Here is a 17,862-nt window from a genome sequence, read left to right as displayed (position 1 = left end):
GTCACTACTATTAGTGTAGTTGTTGCTACTGTTGTTGCTGTCTGTCTGTCTGTCTGTCTGTCTGTCTGTCTGTCTGTCTGTCTGTCTCTGTGTCTCTCTCTCTCTCTCTCTCTCTCTCTCTCTCTCTCTCTCTCTCTCTCTCTCTCTCTCTCTCTCCCCAACTGGTCGAGACAGACGACCACCCACCTAGAGCCGGAGGATCTGTCCTAGGTTTCTGCCTTTTAACAGGCAGTTTTTCCTTGCCCTTGTCGCCAAGTGCTTGCTCATGGTGGTACTGTTGGGTCTCTGTAATTAATGTTATAAAGAGTTCGGTCTAGACCTGCTCTATTTGAAAAGTGTCCTGAGATAACTTCTGTTATGAATTGGCGTTATACAAATAAAATGAATTGAATTGAATTGAATTGAATAGAAGCCTTGTTAGAATATTGTTGCTTTGAGACTGGAGTCTGTCCCTTGCAGCCCCACCGGTGGAGCTGCCACTAAGCATGCACACCACCTACAGAACATAGATTTTTTCTGATTCCATACTGCAATGGATCCATATCTGCAATCTGTAGCCATGCTTCTTCCAAAAATAGACGTGAAATGGCATTTATACATGCTTGTGTGTACATGCAGCCTGAGGGGGGAATAAAGCAGCTTGTTAGCTACGCAGCTTGCTGCTGATACATCTAAATATCAATGCCCAGCTAGGAGCAAAACAGACAAAAACAATACGCAGCCACATACTGTATAGGAACTCTCTCACACACAATTATTAACTCTTCAACAGTTTAATAAAAATAATAAATGTTAACAAATGTCTACAGCACTGTACACTAAGAGCTCATTGTGTTCTTCAGAAAGACCAAAGGTGGCAGATGCCCAACTGTATCCACAGGACAGAGGTTGTTGCCTGCTTCAAGATTCTAGATGTCCACATCTCCAAGGACCTCTCTTGGGCCATCAACACTTTGACAATGGTCAGGAAGGAACACCAGAATTTGTTCTTCCTGAGGGGACTTAAGAAAGTCCATCTGTTTCTTCAGATTCTGGTGAACTTATGCTTACTTATGCTGCAGCCTTACCAAACATATGGCAGTGTAGTATGGCAACTACAAAAGAAAACACTACAGAGGGTTGTGACTGCACCCCCTGCCACTGAGGCTCAAGCAATGTCTGCACAGGGTGTGGAGCATCAGCAGGGACACCTCTCACCCCAGCCACAGAGTGTTTGCTTTCCTCCCTTCTGGAGGGCGGTAGAGGAATCTCCAGTCCAAGTCCAGCAGACACAGGAATAGCCTTCACCTATGGAGCCCAGGGGATGAACCCTAATATTGTCTAGCGCAACCAACATTTTCAGTTCAGAGTAACAAACCTCAACAGCTATTGGATGTTTTGCTATGGAATTTGGTTCACACATTCTTTTACATGGGACACTTGCAAACAACTGCCGTGTACAGTGACTGTGTGCACTTTCCTAAAGTTCTGTCATTACAGTGAGGCTGTAGGGCAGATAGATGCACTGCTGTACACAAATTGTTGGTATAATGTTTCTGTTTGTGTACAGATAAAACACACAAGAACCATGTCTTGACTCCAGCTCCATGTTCAGCACACAGACATGGAAAGGAAGTAATGAGCAAGATTCTCATAATGTTGAATTATTCTTTAAAAAAACAGAAGGCAGCAATGAAATGCCATGATGAATCAGAGTAACTGGGAGCTTTATAAATTACTTTACCTTGTCATATTGTCATAGATCTCTACGCATACTGTATATGTAAATATTCAAACTGTAGCTGTGTGTATACTGTTGACAGTATATACAGTAATTAGTAGACAGACAGCAGGTCTGTGAAGTTAACATGCATTCTTTCTAATGGCCAGCAGGGGGCAGCTCCATGGGCTGCACAAAATAAGTCTGAGAGTAATGAGACTTATGGATAACTTAATTTATTAGCTCAGTAAACTGTTTCCTAATGAGTTTATGGTCTCAATATCTAGTTTCTTTCTGTTCTTCTTTCATACAGCATGATGTTTGTTTAGTAATGGACAAATTGAGAAAAAGTGCAGCCAATGACAGCAGCTCAACACGTACTACCTCACCTCTGCTTGCTCTGAAAAGCCAACATGGTAAAGGCTATCATGCCAAACTCGAAAACGGTTGTCTACAAAGCAAGGGGTGACATCACAATTGGTTCACACTTGTCTACCGCACCTGTAGAACTGCACTGCCCTCGTCACTGAACAGAGTTAAAAAAGTTGGTTCAGGACCCAACTTCCGACCTCTGGCTTCAACCATTAAAATATCAAGAATAATAAGCTGGTCTCAGCTGGAATGTTCTGCAGAGCTGCGAGCAAGAACTATAATCTTAAAATAACAACATTCAGCATTAATAATAAGAGTGTGTGTGCTCAGTCCAGTTTGTAATTTGTTCTGCAGTCGCAGCTGTTACTTTGGTTAGTTTTGTGAATCAATCTCAGCTCAACATCTGAGGAGTCTTAACCATCATACTCCTTTTGAACTATTACATTTCAATGAGAAAATAACATGAATGGTCCTCTGCAGACAGATACACTGGACGGACTAAAGAACATGTTTAAACGTAAAAGAGGGACAGTTTTGCCAGACAGCTCTTTCTGATGGGAAACTAAATCTGTTGTATCCATCTATATTCTAGCTATAGTAGTATCATAGCTAGGCTAGCTATGGACTCCAAGGAATAGATACTGGAAAACAGAATTTAATAGTGTGTAGACAAATTTGTTTGCTGGCTTAAATACTTGATCTTTCATTTATTTTTTTCAAAAAATTGCTTTTTTGATAATAAAAGCTGCTGACCCCTGAGTTTGTTGTGGCTACCTATGCATGGGGCCATTTTTGTGCTAAGACTGATCAGAGACCAGTAGCAGAACAAGAAGTAAATGTCTCTGTGCTAAAACCTGTCTCTTAGAGATTACATTCATGCATCGGCTTTGGCTCAGTAGGTAGAGCAGGTTGTCCACTAATTAGAAAGTTGGCAGCTCAAACCCCGGCTCCTCCCACTGCATTGCCTTCAGGAAGATACTGAACCCCAAATTGCTCCAGATGTGCATGAGTATATGAGTGAGTTAGTTTCTGTCATCACTGTGTGAATGTGGCATATAGTGTACAGGGCTATAAGTACAGTCCTTTAACCATTTATAGTTCTACATAACCCAATTAGGTTGGGGTGACAGACATCATTTCTGGCTGGATTATGTTCAGAGGCAACTTTTTTCTTCTTTTTTTTTTATTTAAATGAAGTGCTACATTTATGTATCACAACAGGAAGGTGGTCAGGGTGGATGGTGGAATGTGATTCCAGAAACCGGGGTTCACATCCATAGTCCCGTGTATTTAGGGTACAGGGAAAGTCAACTGTTGATAATCACATTGTGTTTTGTGTCCCTGCTGACTTTTGCTGTATTAAATAAGACCATGATCAACCTTAAAGAGCTGCTGGTGCATTAGCATAACCATAAAAAAAGTTTAATAATACTGTACAAATGAAATACCCTGTCAGTTAACATTTTACTGAAATGTTTAGTATCAACATCTTTGCGACTTGCCAGATGCATTAATTAACAATAGTTTGCTTGTTATGTTGATAGAAAACATAATCCAGTCTATGTGACCTCCAGAACATATTTTCTGTTGCAAATGAGTTTGATATGAGCATAACTTCTAGGACACGGGGTTAGTGTAGTGTAATCACTGGAAACCCTGCTCTGTTGTTACAGATAAATCAAAGATGTCATTGCATTACAGCTGTCTCCAGCCTCCTCCATCTCTGTCTCTCTAATGCTTCGACTTAGAAACAAACTTTGAGTGCTGGCTGTAAGGGTGCCTAAGGGCTAAACATGGAATATGAGGATAATCCTCATAGAAGGAGGTTTTTACCCTCCAAATTTGCGGGGAGAAAAGTCTTCCTCTTCCTCCTCCGTGTCTCTGTTAAAGCAGACTTTCTTCCTCCGCTTGTTGTAATTCAAGTTTCTCAGCATAATATTCAGGTTGCTTTTGGACAGGGTCAGGGCAGCTCATCACTTGGTTTTTGATGCATCAGCAAAATGCTAAAGGTTCACTGGGGCCCCCTTTAAAAGAGGGACCTTTAGCCTCTTGCTCTTGGAAGTCAGCTCATTTGACTGTCATGTTATGTGCACAGAATCTGCTTGATTGTATGTCAAAGGATAGATTCAGTATTACTTGGAGTACTACTGCAAATGTGAAAAAATTTATAAATGTATAAAAATTGTATAAAGCCTTTAGTTTCTCCAGAGGAAGCTGTGCAAAGTCTGATAAATTCCCTCAAGTGATGTCACTTCAAACAAACACGGGACTTTCAGCCAGGAAAACAGAGTTTGTGTCCCTCATGAAACCAAAAATACTTTTTAAGTTTCATAACGTTTAGTATGTGAGTTGCATCACATTTTTTGTTTCCACCTGAAACAGAAAAGAATCTGTGTGTCTTTTCCCTTAACAAAATATAGTTGTTATTCATTAGTGTCTGTCTCTCTCTCTCTCTCTCACACCAACTGTTCGAGACAGACGACCACCCACCTAGAGCCGAAGGGTCTGTCCTAGGTTTCTGCCTTTTAACAGGCAGTTTTTCCTTGCCCTTGTCGCCAAGGTCTTGCTCATGGTGGTACTGTTGGGTCTCTGTAAATAATGTTATAAAGAGTTCGGTCTAGACCTGCTCTATTTGAAAAGTGTCCTGAGATAACTTCTGTTATGAATTGGCGGTATACAAATAAAACTGAATTGAATTGAATTGAATTGAATTGAATTGAATATGTGGGTTTATTGTCTGTGTTTTGTCCTGGCAACAACTTTATATGTAAATACCAGGAAGTGTCCTTCCTCCATTGCTCTACATGGAAAGAATATAGAAACACAGAATTTTGCACTATAAAGATGGTATGTTTGGAAGATATCAAACCTATTTTTAGCATACAATCAAGTAACCAGAGCAGGCTTCACTGTATATGTAAAAAATATCCCATACACTGATCAACAAGTTTCTATATGAGGAATTGTGAAGTTACATGCTGACAGGTCATTTTCACACACTGCAGAGGAAGAAACCAAGCTTTCATTTTAGGCAGAAACCATTTGAATCAAAATCCAGCCAGATATCCAATTTTTGCGGTTCAGGTCCGGGTTGTGTTGGCAGCAAACGAAGCAAACTAGTCAAAATTCCCATCTCTAGCTATTTCCTCCAGCTCCCCTTGGGGTACCCCGAGATGTCCTAGACCTAGGGCCAGCTGGAATATGTAACCCCCAGAGTGAGTTCTGGATCTACCCCTCCCAGTCAGACGTGCCTGGAATACCTCCAGAGCAAGGCATCCAGTGTGCATTAATGCGCTGTCTGAACCACCTCAATGGTTTCAATCAGCAGCCCTGGCACCTTTGGATGTTAGAGCTCCTCCCCCTGTCTGTAAGGGTGACTAAGAGCATAGGTTTGCATATGGATGGCAGGGAATTGTTCCTACCTATATTTGAGCAAACTTTTCTGCATCCTTACAGTGAAGTCATATAAGATCTCTGAAAGGTTATGTCTCAAAGGCAACCAATTTAAGATGCTAGTGTTTGATTGGCTAAAAGGGAAGGAGGCTTGAAGTTATACATACAAATTTCTAATCTAAAAATCTAAAGTATCAACTGCCAGACACGCAGAAGGCAAGAGCTGATCAGTGCTGCTAACAAAGTTATAACCGCGTATGACACAAATTTCAGTTGATAAAATGTTTTGGGGGGGATTTATTCAGTGTGTAATGGCTACACATTTTTTTTACAATTGGAAAATGTAAGAATCATTTTAGGCCTTTTGTCTGCAAGCTCATTCTTTCGGTCATTAGCCAGAGCTCATGACAATAGGTGAGGGTTGACCCGCTGTTAAAGGTCTGGTGTGTGGGATTTTGTTGCATCTAGCGGTGAAGTTGCAGATGGCAGCCATTTGGATACAGCTAAGCCCTCCAAGAGTGTAGAAGAAACTACAGTGGCCATGAATATACAAAAGGGCCTATCTAGAGCCAGTTTTTGGTTTGTATGTTCTGTGCTACTGTAGAAACATGGTGGACTCAATAGAAGAGTAGATAGATGTGTAGATTATAAACAGCTTATTCTAAGGTATCAAAAACACAACACTGAATGTTATATTCAATTTCTGACAATAGATCCTCTGAAATGTTACACACTTTAAATTGAACTATGACTCTCAAACTCAGCTCCCTTTCCACAGCAGTATTCTAGTATAACCTTACCCTCAAACAGGATCAAGACTCCAAGATCCCTTCTTTCAGGCCAAAGCAAGCGGTCAGTGTTTTCCAATCCAGTCACATGACCTTGAGGAGCTGACTCATCTCAGCCGAGTGAAATCCTGAGGCCAGTTCACTGAGTGACTCAAAATCTTGGTTCTCAAACTGCGTACATGCATGGGTGACACAGCTCAACTGGTTCAACCATTGACAGTATGTATAATGGACAGAGCTTCCGGGTCTGATAAGTGAAGCCACCATAGTGGACAAAAGTGTCTTTTTTAGGCTCTTTGGTTGTTTTTTTACTTTTGAAAACTTACTTAGGAATCGGGGGAGAGAGAGGGGATGACATGTAGCAAAGGGCCACAGGTCGGTTTTTGCCGCTGCAGCAAGGACTCAGACTTGGTACATGGGACTCCAACTCTACCAGGTGAGCTATCCGGCTGCCCCACTACTATGCACTCTAATAGAGAAATGACTAGGCTTCTCACTTGATAATGAGTTTATGGTCTCAATCTCTAGTTTAAAGTCTTCTTCCATACAGCATGATGTTTATTTAGTAAATTACGGTCCCATTTAGAGTAAAATAGACAATAGGTTCATACTTTGATTCAACTAAAACGCTGAACTCATTGACATCATAAAACACTGCTGTGCTGCCAGAGCCAACTACCTGCTCTCTGAACTATATGGAGTATTGTAAGCTCTCAATTGCAGCAGAGCTTCTCCCCACTCCTAATTTCTTTAAGCCTGGATGCTTAAAGTATCACTTCTCTTCTCTTAAGCCTTCAATACAATTCAATTCAATTTTATTTGTATAGCGCCAATTCATAACAGAAGTTTTCTCAGGGCACTTTTCAAATAGAGCAGGTCTAGACCGAACTCTTTATAACATTATTTACAGAGACCCAACAGTACCACAATGAACAAGCACTTGGCGACAAGGGCAAGGAAAAACTGCCTGTTAAAAGGCAGAAACCTAGGACAGACCCTTCAGCTCTAGGTGGGTGGTCGTCTGTCTCGACCAGTTGGGGTGAGTGAGTGAGAGAGAGAGAGAGAGAGAGAGACAGAAAGAGAGAGAGACAGACAGACAGACACTTTTGCCCCACACAACGGGAAGTGAACTTGGTGACTTCACATACATTCATCATAGCACAGAGACAGCTCTGGTTAAAGTTAATAATGACCTTTTGATTGCTTCTGACAATGGACTTGTCTCTGTACTTGTATTATTAGATCTTAGTGCTGCATTTGACACCATTGACCATAATATTCTTTTACAGAGACTTGAGCATAAAATTGGCATTAAAGGAACCGCACTAAGCTGGTTTAAGTCATTTATCAGATCGTTCGCAGTTTGTACATGTTAGCGATGAATCTTCAATAAATACTATAGTTAGTCATGGAGCTCCACAAGGTTCTGTACTTGGACCAATACTATTTACTTTATATATGCCTCCTTTAGGCAACGCTCCAATTAATTCAGAACGCTGCAGCACGAGTACTGACAGGAACTAGAAAAAGAGATCACATCTCTCCTGTACTAGCTTCTCTGCACTGGCTCCCTGTAAAATTTAGAATAGAATTTAAAATCCTCCTCCTCACCTATAAAGCTCTTCATGGTCAGGCCCCTTCATATCTTAAAGAGCTCATAGTACCCTATTACCCCACTAGAACACTACGTTCTCTGAATGCTGGGCTACTTGTGGTTCCTATAGTCTCTAAAAAGTAGAACAGGAGCCAGAGCCTTCAGTTACCAAGCTCCTCTCCTGTGGAACCAGCTTCCAGTTGTGGTTCAGGAGGCAGACACCCTCTCCACATTCAAGAGTAGGCTTAAGACATTCCTCTTTGATAAAGCTTATAGTTAGGGCTGGATCAGGTGAGTCCTGAACCATCCCTTAGTTATGCTGCTATAGGCCTAGACTGTCCGGGGGACTTCCCATGGTGCACTGAGCTCCTCCCTTCCTCTCTCTTTCTGCACTCATTCATGTCCCATTAATGCATGTTACTAACTTCACTTATTCCCCGGAGTTCTTGTGCTTTCTCGTCTCGCAGGTTCTCATGGATCCTGGTGGAGCCTCCTGCCATGGTCCTGCTTGATTGCCATTGCTAATATCACTGATATTAGTCTTATTATTATTAAGTATAAGTTATAGCTACAGTTACTGTTGTTGCTGTTGTCACTGCTCATTGTCCCCCATCATTGCTGTTGTCATGTTCATCATCATCAGTCACTACTATTAGTGTAGTTTTTGCTACTGTTGTTGCTGTGCACCTGTCTGTCTGTCTGTCTGTCTGTCTGTTGGGTCTCTGTAAATAATGTTATAAGGAGTTCGGTCTAGACCTTCTTTATTTGAAAAGTGTCCTGAGATAACTTCTGTTATGAATTGGCGCTATACAAATAAAATTGAATTGAATTGAATTGAATTGAATTGAATATACAGTATGACAAGCATAACCTACCTTAATTAATAATTATTACATTATGCAACATCTTTTTCTTTTCCTGACTTGCATGATTCTCCCAGTGTGGGGCATGCCCTTGTACAGTGGGCAGATCACTTCCTGGCCTCTCCACTGCTCAGATACATTTATCTCAAACTTGGCCAGGAGCCATTAGCTCAACTGGCCTGCATGATCACCAGCATCAAAGTCAGGTCAATGTCAGCTGCTCTGCCACGTCCATCTGTGGGTAAGTAGCCACCAGTAGCTAGCAGTAAAGTTCAGTGCACACTATTAACAGCTCAATTTGAAATTAAGCTCTGTGTAGCTCCCACCAGTGATACTGGGAGAGTTTTGGGGCTGTATTCCCTGTAGCTGAGTAGAGATGAAGCAAGTAGCTTTTTTAAATCAACATTATTTAACTTTTCTACCTTAAATAATTTTGATGGAGAATGATGCTACTGTCATTCCCACTCTGCGACCTGTATGCCTGTTATGCACTATATAACACCGGTGTCTGGGTTGGGACAAGTGTTTAAAGCTTTAAGTCACAACTATGTCACGGATTTCGGTAAAACTGGATCATATTTTCTGGATTTACAAAGGTTTCCTGATGGACAGTGAAGCAACTGCTGTGAAATGTTGCCACTGGTATCTCTGCTCAGTTAGGAGGGGATGCCAAAACATTTTGATCTTCCTCTGGTGGCTGACTGCAGTATAGGTCATAAAGCCTGCTGCTTCCATTTTAACAGACATGTGCCAAAGTTAAAAATCAAATTAGATGCGAAATAATATTTCATATCATTTTAGGTAGTTCTTATCACTCTGATTTATGTTCAAGTCTTCAGTCGTTCTCTGATCAGCTTGGTTTTAATGAGTTATTTGAAGCTATAAAAATGGTCTTTCACATAATGATTGACAACTGAGCCCTGCTCGCCATTGAGTTGGCTGGGTGTATGGGCGTATTGTGTGATTTTTGTGTGATTTGTATATTTTTGTGTGATTTGTATGTTTTATGCACCAATGCACCAAGACAAATTCCTCGTATGTGTAAAAACCTACCTGGCAATAAACTAAATTCTGATTCTAATTCTGATACGGTGATCTCTACTTTGCAGACTTCCAGATGACGTCACCAGCACAAGATGACAGCAGCTGTCTCCAGAATATTTTGTCTTAAATTTTGTACAGTGGGAGGAAGTGGAGACATAATGTTTTATATGTCGATGGTTTGTGGAGTACTGTTTTGAAGACTCGAGGTTTGGCATTGTGGCGCTTTCTTTAACTTTAACTGACAGTGAACAATGGAGAGAGACTGAGGGCTGGTAAGAATCACATGCAACAAGGTCAGAGTCGTTCCTTTATGGGTATATGGAGAAAGCTTTACGGTTGATGTCAAGTGTGCCCTCAGCAGCTGAATGGAGAACACAGACAGGGCTGGTGGGAAAGTTGGATCTGTGAGGGAGCACAAAGAGAGTAAGTGATTAAGTGGGCTTACACGGCTCATCAGCCCGCTCCACTTCTTAATTCACACTGACCTCATTTAAGTTGCATTTTACTATTGAAACCTCTGACTCTGCCTTTCTCACTCTTCTACTCACATCCCCTGTGGTGGACTCTAATCTTTGTGTGACTGCAATTTTTATCCTGGTGTTTGCTTCTCCTGCATACCTTCTGTACTTCTTTCTGTCTTCTCTTTGAGGCTGATCTTTATTCGCTCTCATCATTATGCTCAGGTGTTATACTGCTCTCTCCTGTCAAGGACATCAACGGAGAACTACAGCAGGAAACCATTCCTTAAAATGCACAGTGAGACAGGCTCCACTGATTCAGCTCTAATGGACTGCTCTGTTAACACTCAAGTCAAATCATCCAATTTAAAATAACAATTTGCTTCAATTATGGCATCAGTGGGACCTGCTGTCTCAATTATAAGTATTCTGAGGATGAAACTTCTCCCACCTAATCATTTCTTGAACCCATCTACCGTCTAGTTTGTCATTTTTTAAGATTAATTTGCATTTATTGCAGAGACAAATGCACTCACTTTTTATTTATCCATCTAATATTTTGGCCTTGCATTACAGGGCTTTCCCCTTAGCTAGAAAAGAGAATCAATGTCAGTCAAAAGTCATGTTCATTTTATTTAATCCTGTATTGTGAAGTGAAACCAAAGTACAAAAGCAACACATTGTGGTTTTATGTGGGCTTATGTGCCAGACTAATTTTTGGCAGTTGCCAGGCCAGAGGAGACAGCAAGAAGTTAATGCTCCCAGCAGAAAAACAGTTCAGTACATAACCCCCAGAAAAACTGCAAATGCTTCCTTTCACATTGAGGTTTTTGTACGGATTACGTTTATGTTTGTTTTAGAGCTGTTGGATTGTGAGTCTTTGTGCTAAGCTAAGCTAACCAGCTGCTGGCTGTAGCTTATTATTTAGTGCATAGACATGAGAGGGGTATCGGTCTGAACATTATCTCTTAGCAAGAAAGAAAATAAGCATATACTTTGCAAAATATTATTGTATTCAGAGAGGTATAGAGACTGTCATAGGGAGGAAGTCATGGTGGATGACAGGTGTACAAAGCACAGGACCTGAACATCTATGACCAGGGTTCACAACCAGCATCGTAATTTAGGCAACAAAAATTAGTAAATATTTTAAAAAGTAATCCACATGTTCTCACTCCCAACTCGTAAAGTAAGTAACGTTAAGAAACGGATTACATGTAACTGAGTTATGTAATCAGGATACATGAAAAAGGTAACTGTAAACCATTACAGTTAAAGAAAAAATACATCAGATTACTGTTACATTTAGTAAAAATGGGATTACAATTTTTATTTCAAAAACACACTGAGGAGAGAACACGTGATGCCAAAAACGTGGTGCTGAAGCTTTTATTTTCCTTACAGATTACATTTTTCTGTCTGATAAAATACACTTCAAATCAATACTTCTTATTGACATTTCTATTGTCTTGTCTTAATTTGCATATTGGTGTTGAGGTAATCCAAAAATAACACCAAGTAATTAATAGTGCTGTCAAACGATTAAAATATTTAATCGCAACTAATTACTAATTCCACTATAGGAGATATGTTATGTTGCTACCTAACAGTTTTGGTGTAAAAAGCCTGCATATATCGGTATCGGGTGATATCGGTATCGGAAATTGAGAGTTGAACAATATCGGAATATCGGATATCGGCAGAAAAGCCAATACGAGCATCCCTAGAAGCAACAGCGTGTGAAAAAAACTACAAAGTGTGCTAGGCCAAAAAGAACGTTAGTCTCGCGATAAAAAAATGTACGCCGTTAAAATGGGTTTGCGTTAACGCCGTTAATAATGCGTTTAACTGACAGCACTAGTAATTAAATTATGTTACTTTAATATTGTGATACTTGGATTAGGTCACTGACTACCTGCTTAACAAGTAATTAGTAATTGTAACCGATTACATTTACCCTCACAACCCTGCCCGGTCGATGTAGCATCTTTTGCATGCGCAAATACATTATTTTGAATGGAGACGTGCGACGAGCATGCTCAAAACTAAAAGCAATGCTTTCCATGGTGCACCGAGATGGAAACAGTACATAAACTGTATCTTTGTTTTCACGTCAGTGAGGCTTACTTCTAAATTACTTCATCATCATCTTTATGCAGCCTTATAACTACAGCCGCGACAGTAGCGCAACATCCCGAACGCCTTGGATAAAAGATTGAAAGCAATGCAAATAACACATCAAAACAGCCTCTAAGACTCTTGTCAAACTTTTATTGATAAAACTAAACTGCAGGAGTGTTACAATCAACAGGAATATATACCTAACTTCTTGATGATGTTGATGCACAGTAGGATTCTGTGGCGGGCTAAATGCCGATTGGTAAATTACATTTTCACTGGGAGCAACAACTAAAGGCTAAAACAACGACATAAATGCCACACTGGATGTTCCATCGTCTAGTAGGTTATATTTTCACAGAGACAGCATGTTTCCTTTTGTGCATATGGCTTAGAACTTGTGTTTGATCAAACATACCGCACTGTAGATGAGTCGGTAAATAAGAAAATGCCAAATTAAGCCATTAAAGTCCTGTGGTGATAGTTCAATTGCACAATAAGCCTGGGTGGATAATTCACATCAGTGGGCAATGAACCAATATTTATCAGCACAATGTCCACTCATGTGGAAGTGGAGCCTACCATCTACTGTACTGTGTGACAGCAGAAGAACGTGTGACTGTGTGCATGACTGAATAATATATACATACACATTGGTGCTTAATCTATGTGTGTGTACATGTATCCTCTCCGTTAACTATGCAAGACTTCCCAGAGGAGCAGCAAATGTAGGTCATCGCCAGTTGAGCACTTTAAAAATAAAGACTTTCCTAATACCGAAGAGCCGACACTGCAGTAAGCCCCCGTGGCATCCACTCTGGCATGTTCTCATCTGAATACCACGCATGGAGACAGCCTTTTTTTTTGGCTTTTACAAGATTATCTTTGTGAGATTTCTGCTTCATTGTTACAATGTACAGCAGAGTGCACATAACTGCAACCCCAAGCGTTGTACAATTCCTTCTCCTGTAAATGTGTGGAACTGCATGATGTTGCAAGTTCTGTCAGGGTTCCCACTCTTTTTAAGAAATTATTTTCCAGGACCTTTCCAGGACATTTTCCAGGAGTTTTCTTGACAATACAGGACAGCACTTGCAAACAGTCATATAATTTAGAGGATGACCTAGTACTGAAAAGTTTAATCCCAGTTTTCTTCATTACATACATTACTAGGTAAAGAAACATTTTCCACTGGGCTTTCATGAGAATTCTTTTTGATCTGAGGCGTAGATCAGAGTGCAGGGCTGAAGTAAAGTTTGCTCATGTTATCGAATTCCCCCCCGAAGGGATCTCTGCAGTAAGCGGAGTTATCATGTAATCTACAAAACTGCAGTCCAGATTAAAATGAAGACAACAATAAAATGAGGTCGGAACTGATCCCTGTTAAACCGATGGCCTACATTGTTCCATGAGGAACCCTGATTGTCTTTTTCAACCTGGGATCCTCTTTTTTGTTGTTTTTACAGTACTTGATCACTGACTGCAGGCTCGGACCCACATAGGGGTTTGATGAAATTAATTAGTTAACTCAACTACTATACACCTATAATAACCTTAGCCTGTGATTTCACGACCCACCCTCCCTTCCGTTCATCCATACATTTTCCTACCCCATCCCTCTCTCTGCTCATCCCTACCCACATCTTTTCATACTCTCTTCCCTCCGTTCACTCCAGTGCATACCTCTTCCATATCTGAGCCGAAAACACCCACAATAACTCACTCCGCCTGGTCTTCAGTACGTCCTACATCTACCTTCACCCCTCCCCTTTATAACCATATCAGTCATCGATGTCCTGTATCCAATAGTCCTACATTTCCATTAAACTGTTAAATGAAATATTGTTGTGGTGTGGTCTCTGCTAGTGAAAAAGCTGTCAATGTCAACTATTTATGTATGTATTGATACGTTTTTGCCCGTTAGAGCTTGTGAAACAACAGTGCAGGGTGCAAATGTTCTCCTCTAAAAGACAGACATGAAATAATTTGAAATATTTTTGCAGCTCCTGCATGAAGCAGGGTGATTTCCATCTGCTCCTGATTGAAAAGTCTAAAAAATGGCTATAAAAATATTAGGAAAAAACTTTACAACTGTCAGGTTTGGAATTATGCAGGTGCTAAATGTGACCAACGGTATTCTCATGAGACTCCACAGAAAGAAGTCACTTCAAATTGGAGGCCAGATAATTGTCAGCTCTCTTGAGAGAAGTGTGGAGCTGATTAATTTGGCTCATCATATTATCACAGATCTGAACACTATTTCCAGACTAAAGCAGCAGTGTGCTTGTTATGTGCAATGTATGTACCAGTCCAAAAATGTTTATACAAGCAAAAAGGGACGTGTGAGGATTAAAAGTGAGCTCGGACAGAGAAAATAGGAAATGTAAGGTAAAGTCAAAAATTGTAAGAGTCAGGAATAAAAGGATAAAAGAAAGTCAAATAAATGTATTTATTTTCAGAGCAAAAGGGGGCGGGACTTAGGAAGGGTCAATTGACTTAAGGTTTCTGTGATGCAAGACTTGTCATTCTACTGATTATAGTCCAGTCAGACCAATCAAATGAAGGCTTTTTGTGGGATTTACTGCAAAGTGAGTTCCGCACTGGGTGAATCTTGTAAAGGTCAACCTACTTGGGGGGGGGGGGAGTTGACCTCCCCTTCGTAGGTGACCTTCTCAGCAACAACTCTGACAGTTTTCAGGTTGATGTCCGACAACATAAAATAAAAACACAATATACAGTAAGGGAGTTTATATATTCACATGGTTCAGAGTGTCAAAATTGTTCACCTTCTCCATTGATAGTATTTAAGACTGCACTTGTGTGTGAAATAACAGCGCAGGCAAAAATCTGTTTAAGGACAAGTGGCAGCCCTGAGTGCAGTGCTACTCAAGGTAGTGTAGATACAAGTGGATGACACTGAAAGTAAATAAGGTGTTCCACCTTGAGCCTCCAGAAGTGCGGGGAATTCCAGTTATGTTTTGATGTGTTTTCTTATTTTGATGATGGTCGAGAGCGCTGTCTAATGCGTTGCTCCGTAATCTCCCACAGTTCAATTGGGCTGAGATGTGGTAACCATAGCGTATGATTAACATAATTTTCATCCTCATTAAACTATTCAGTGAGCTGTAACCTTTGGATGGAGGTACCGTCATCCTGGAAGAGAGCACTCCCATCAGGATAGAAAGCCCCCCACAATGCAATAGAGTTACCAGTGCCATATGTGCACTAACCCACTTGTTGAGAATATGGTGAAGGATGACTCATCTGACTATATACATTTTTTCTCCACATTTCTATAGAGCAGCCTGTGGTTTCTGCACTATGGAACTCCCATGTGTGCACTCGTCTTAATGAGTCACACAGATTTATTCCTCTTGCCATCTTGATGTAAAATCAAACTCTGCTGGGCCTGCTTACCATTTTTAGACATGTTGCAGGGAATGATAGGATGTTGCTTGCTGAATTTTGTCATGTACTACATCTCATTACTCAAGATTTTAATTAATTCAAGTTCTTTCACTTGCTTGTAACTTCCTTCTTGTGGGTTTTCATTTTCAAAAATCAATACTTTAAAGTCCAGATTAAATGAAAAATGCCTTTTTAACCCATTAATATTACTATTTGTGTAATATTGTACCCCTACTAAACAATGTATGCCAACAAAATTACAAAAAACCTAGTTCTTTGTATTTTTATATCGAAATACAATATTTCTTTGTAAAGCATCAGCCAGCCATGCTTTCAACCATTTCAACCAATAATATAATTCAACCATCAATGAATATTCAACCTTTAGCAACACAGAGTTAAGATTCATTAGTTAGCTAGCTAACGTATTATTCTTTATGTGCACCCTGGTATGAAAAGTTTGGACAGATACAAACACATTCAGACCGAACATCCATCCTACCTGTGCTGCTCTGGATGGTTCTTACAGTGGTGGCAGATGTCCGTGGTGGAGAGGATGGCAGCAGGAGCAGCGGCCTCCCTCCCTCTCCTTCCTCTTCCCCGGCGCAGCCTTGGTCGATCGCCCTCACATAGCTGTGGCTTCGCATCCGGAAGCATCCCGGCATGGGCAAGGTGTCCATGGTATCCATACTGTCCATGGCAGCCTCCATGGCCTGGGACTGCATCTCGCTGTAGACCTGCTCACACACCTGCTCAATCTGCCCGTTCACCTCGACCTCACTCAGCTGGACGAGGAGCAGAGAGAGAGAAGAGGGGAGAAACAGGGAGCAATGAAGAGGGTGGACCTCTGGAAGGGGTTTGGTGTAAGCTCCCAGACCCAAATAGACCTGCAAGCTCGGGCCCCCATGTGTAAGGATAGTGGCAGTTTTACTGACAGTAAGGAGATTGATAAAATGCTGTGTAATTAACAAATTTGTGGACTGTTGTTGTTAGCATGCTAACCATGCTAGCTCTTTCTCAGGGTCATGATATTCCTCAGTCACTTTAAAAATGTTGTTTGATGCACATACACATCTGATGTCTTGCTTTCTCTTTAAGACAAATTGTCCCACTATTCTTTTTATTTTCCAATCACATTTACTTAAATTGAGAACAAATTGCAAGTGGATCTCAACTGCAAGACAAAAGCATATTGTAGCAAGGGGGGTAATGGGAAGTAGGGCCAGGTTCAGGATGAGTAATACAAGTGGAGGTTCAAGGTAAGGTTAAGGTGGGACAAATGAAGGCTTACTGGGCACAGCTTCAATACATGTGCTGTAGCTTTGAAGAAAGGCTTCAACAGTAGCCTGCCAGGAGGAAGTGCAGAGTAACAATCATTATAGGTGCAGTAGGGAGGAGCAATTCACAACTGCTGCAGTGGGGTTAAGAGCATATTACCTCAAAATATGATTGAAAAATACTTATACTTTGATCATGGGTAAAAGGCCACGACCATGGCCTCATCCATTAATTATATCCCCCCGAACCTACATTAAAGCTGCAGCAGGTAACGTTTACAAAAATAACTTTTAGTCATATTTGTTCAAACTTTCACGGTATCCTGACAGTAGTACATTAGACAGATTACAGTTTTTCAACAAACATTACCTACTGCAGCATTAAGTTAGGTACATATTCAAAGAGGAATACAATGGAAAAATGTGTTGCATTGTCTCCTTTCCTTGTGTCACTGTATATTGTTTTTATTGTCAATAAAACCATAAAAGACCAAAACCTACAAGTACAGTACTTCTGACTTTTCTCTCAGCTTCAAGCCCATTGTTTCCTACGGAAGATGGAAATCTTTAAGGCTCACAGATTTCTTCATTTCTAAAATAGACTCAATCATTTCTTAAAACATCTGGACATGAAACAAACGTTACTCAAAAACAAGGAAATTTGTTTGATTTGTGGCAGATTAATGCTCATTTTTGTGGTATAAACTAAACTAAAATAAACTACATTGTGGCTCACTGATGTGTTTTTAATAGTTTTTGGACAATGATGGAGTTCTATGGCACAGAAGGAGAAGATCTGGCTTGCATACAATACTTGTTAGCAGATGCATCCATTGTTGGTTTGGCTC

The 17,862-nt window shown here is 40.6% G+C and overlaps 1 protein-coding gene and 1 long non-coding RNA gene across 9 annotated transcripts in view; one reads left to right on the top strand and one right to left on the bottom strand.

Moving 5' to 3' along the window:
- The window catches only part of LOC127369612 (disks large-associated protein 1-like), a 152,260-nt gene that overhangs the window by 39,746 nt on the left and 94,652 nt on the right, over nt 1-17,862 (bottom strand). For all 8 annotated transcript variants that reach the window (XM_051411178.1, XM_051411171.1, XM_051411195.1 and 5 more), the window contains one exon: nt 16,240-16,522. In XM_051411178.1, coding sequence (XP_051267138.1) covers nt 16,240-16,522 — 283 coding nt within the window. The remainder of the gene's footprint in view (nt 1-16,239; nt 16,523-17,862) is intronic.
- On the top strand, nt 94-4,772 carry LOC127370317 (uncharacterized). Its single transcript, XR_007886194.1, has 2 exons — nt 94-210; nt 4,586-4,772. It is a non-coding gene; the product is annotated as an uncharacterized LOC127370317 (long non-coding RNA).

Source organism: Dicentrarchus labrax, unplaced genomic scaffold, assembly GCF_905237075.1.
Source record: "Dicentrarchus labrax unplaced genomic scaffold, dlabrax2021, whole genome shotgun sequence".
In the NCBI taxonomy this organism is placed as follows: domain Eukaryota; kingdom Metazoa; phylum Chordata; class Actinopteri; family Moronidae; genus Dicentrarchus; species Dicentrarchus labrax.
Note: the sequence above shows the minus strand (reverse complement) of the source record. Positions and strands in the feature narration are given on the sequence as shown.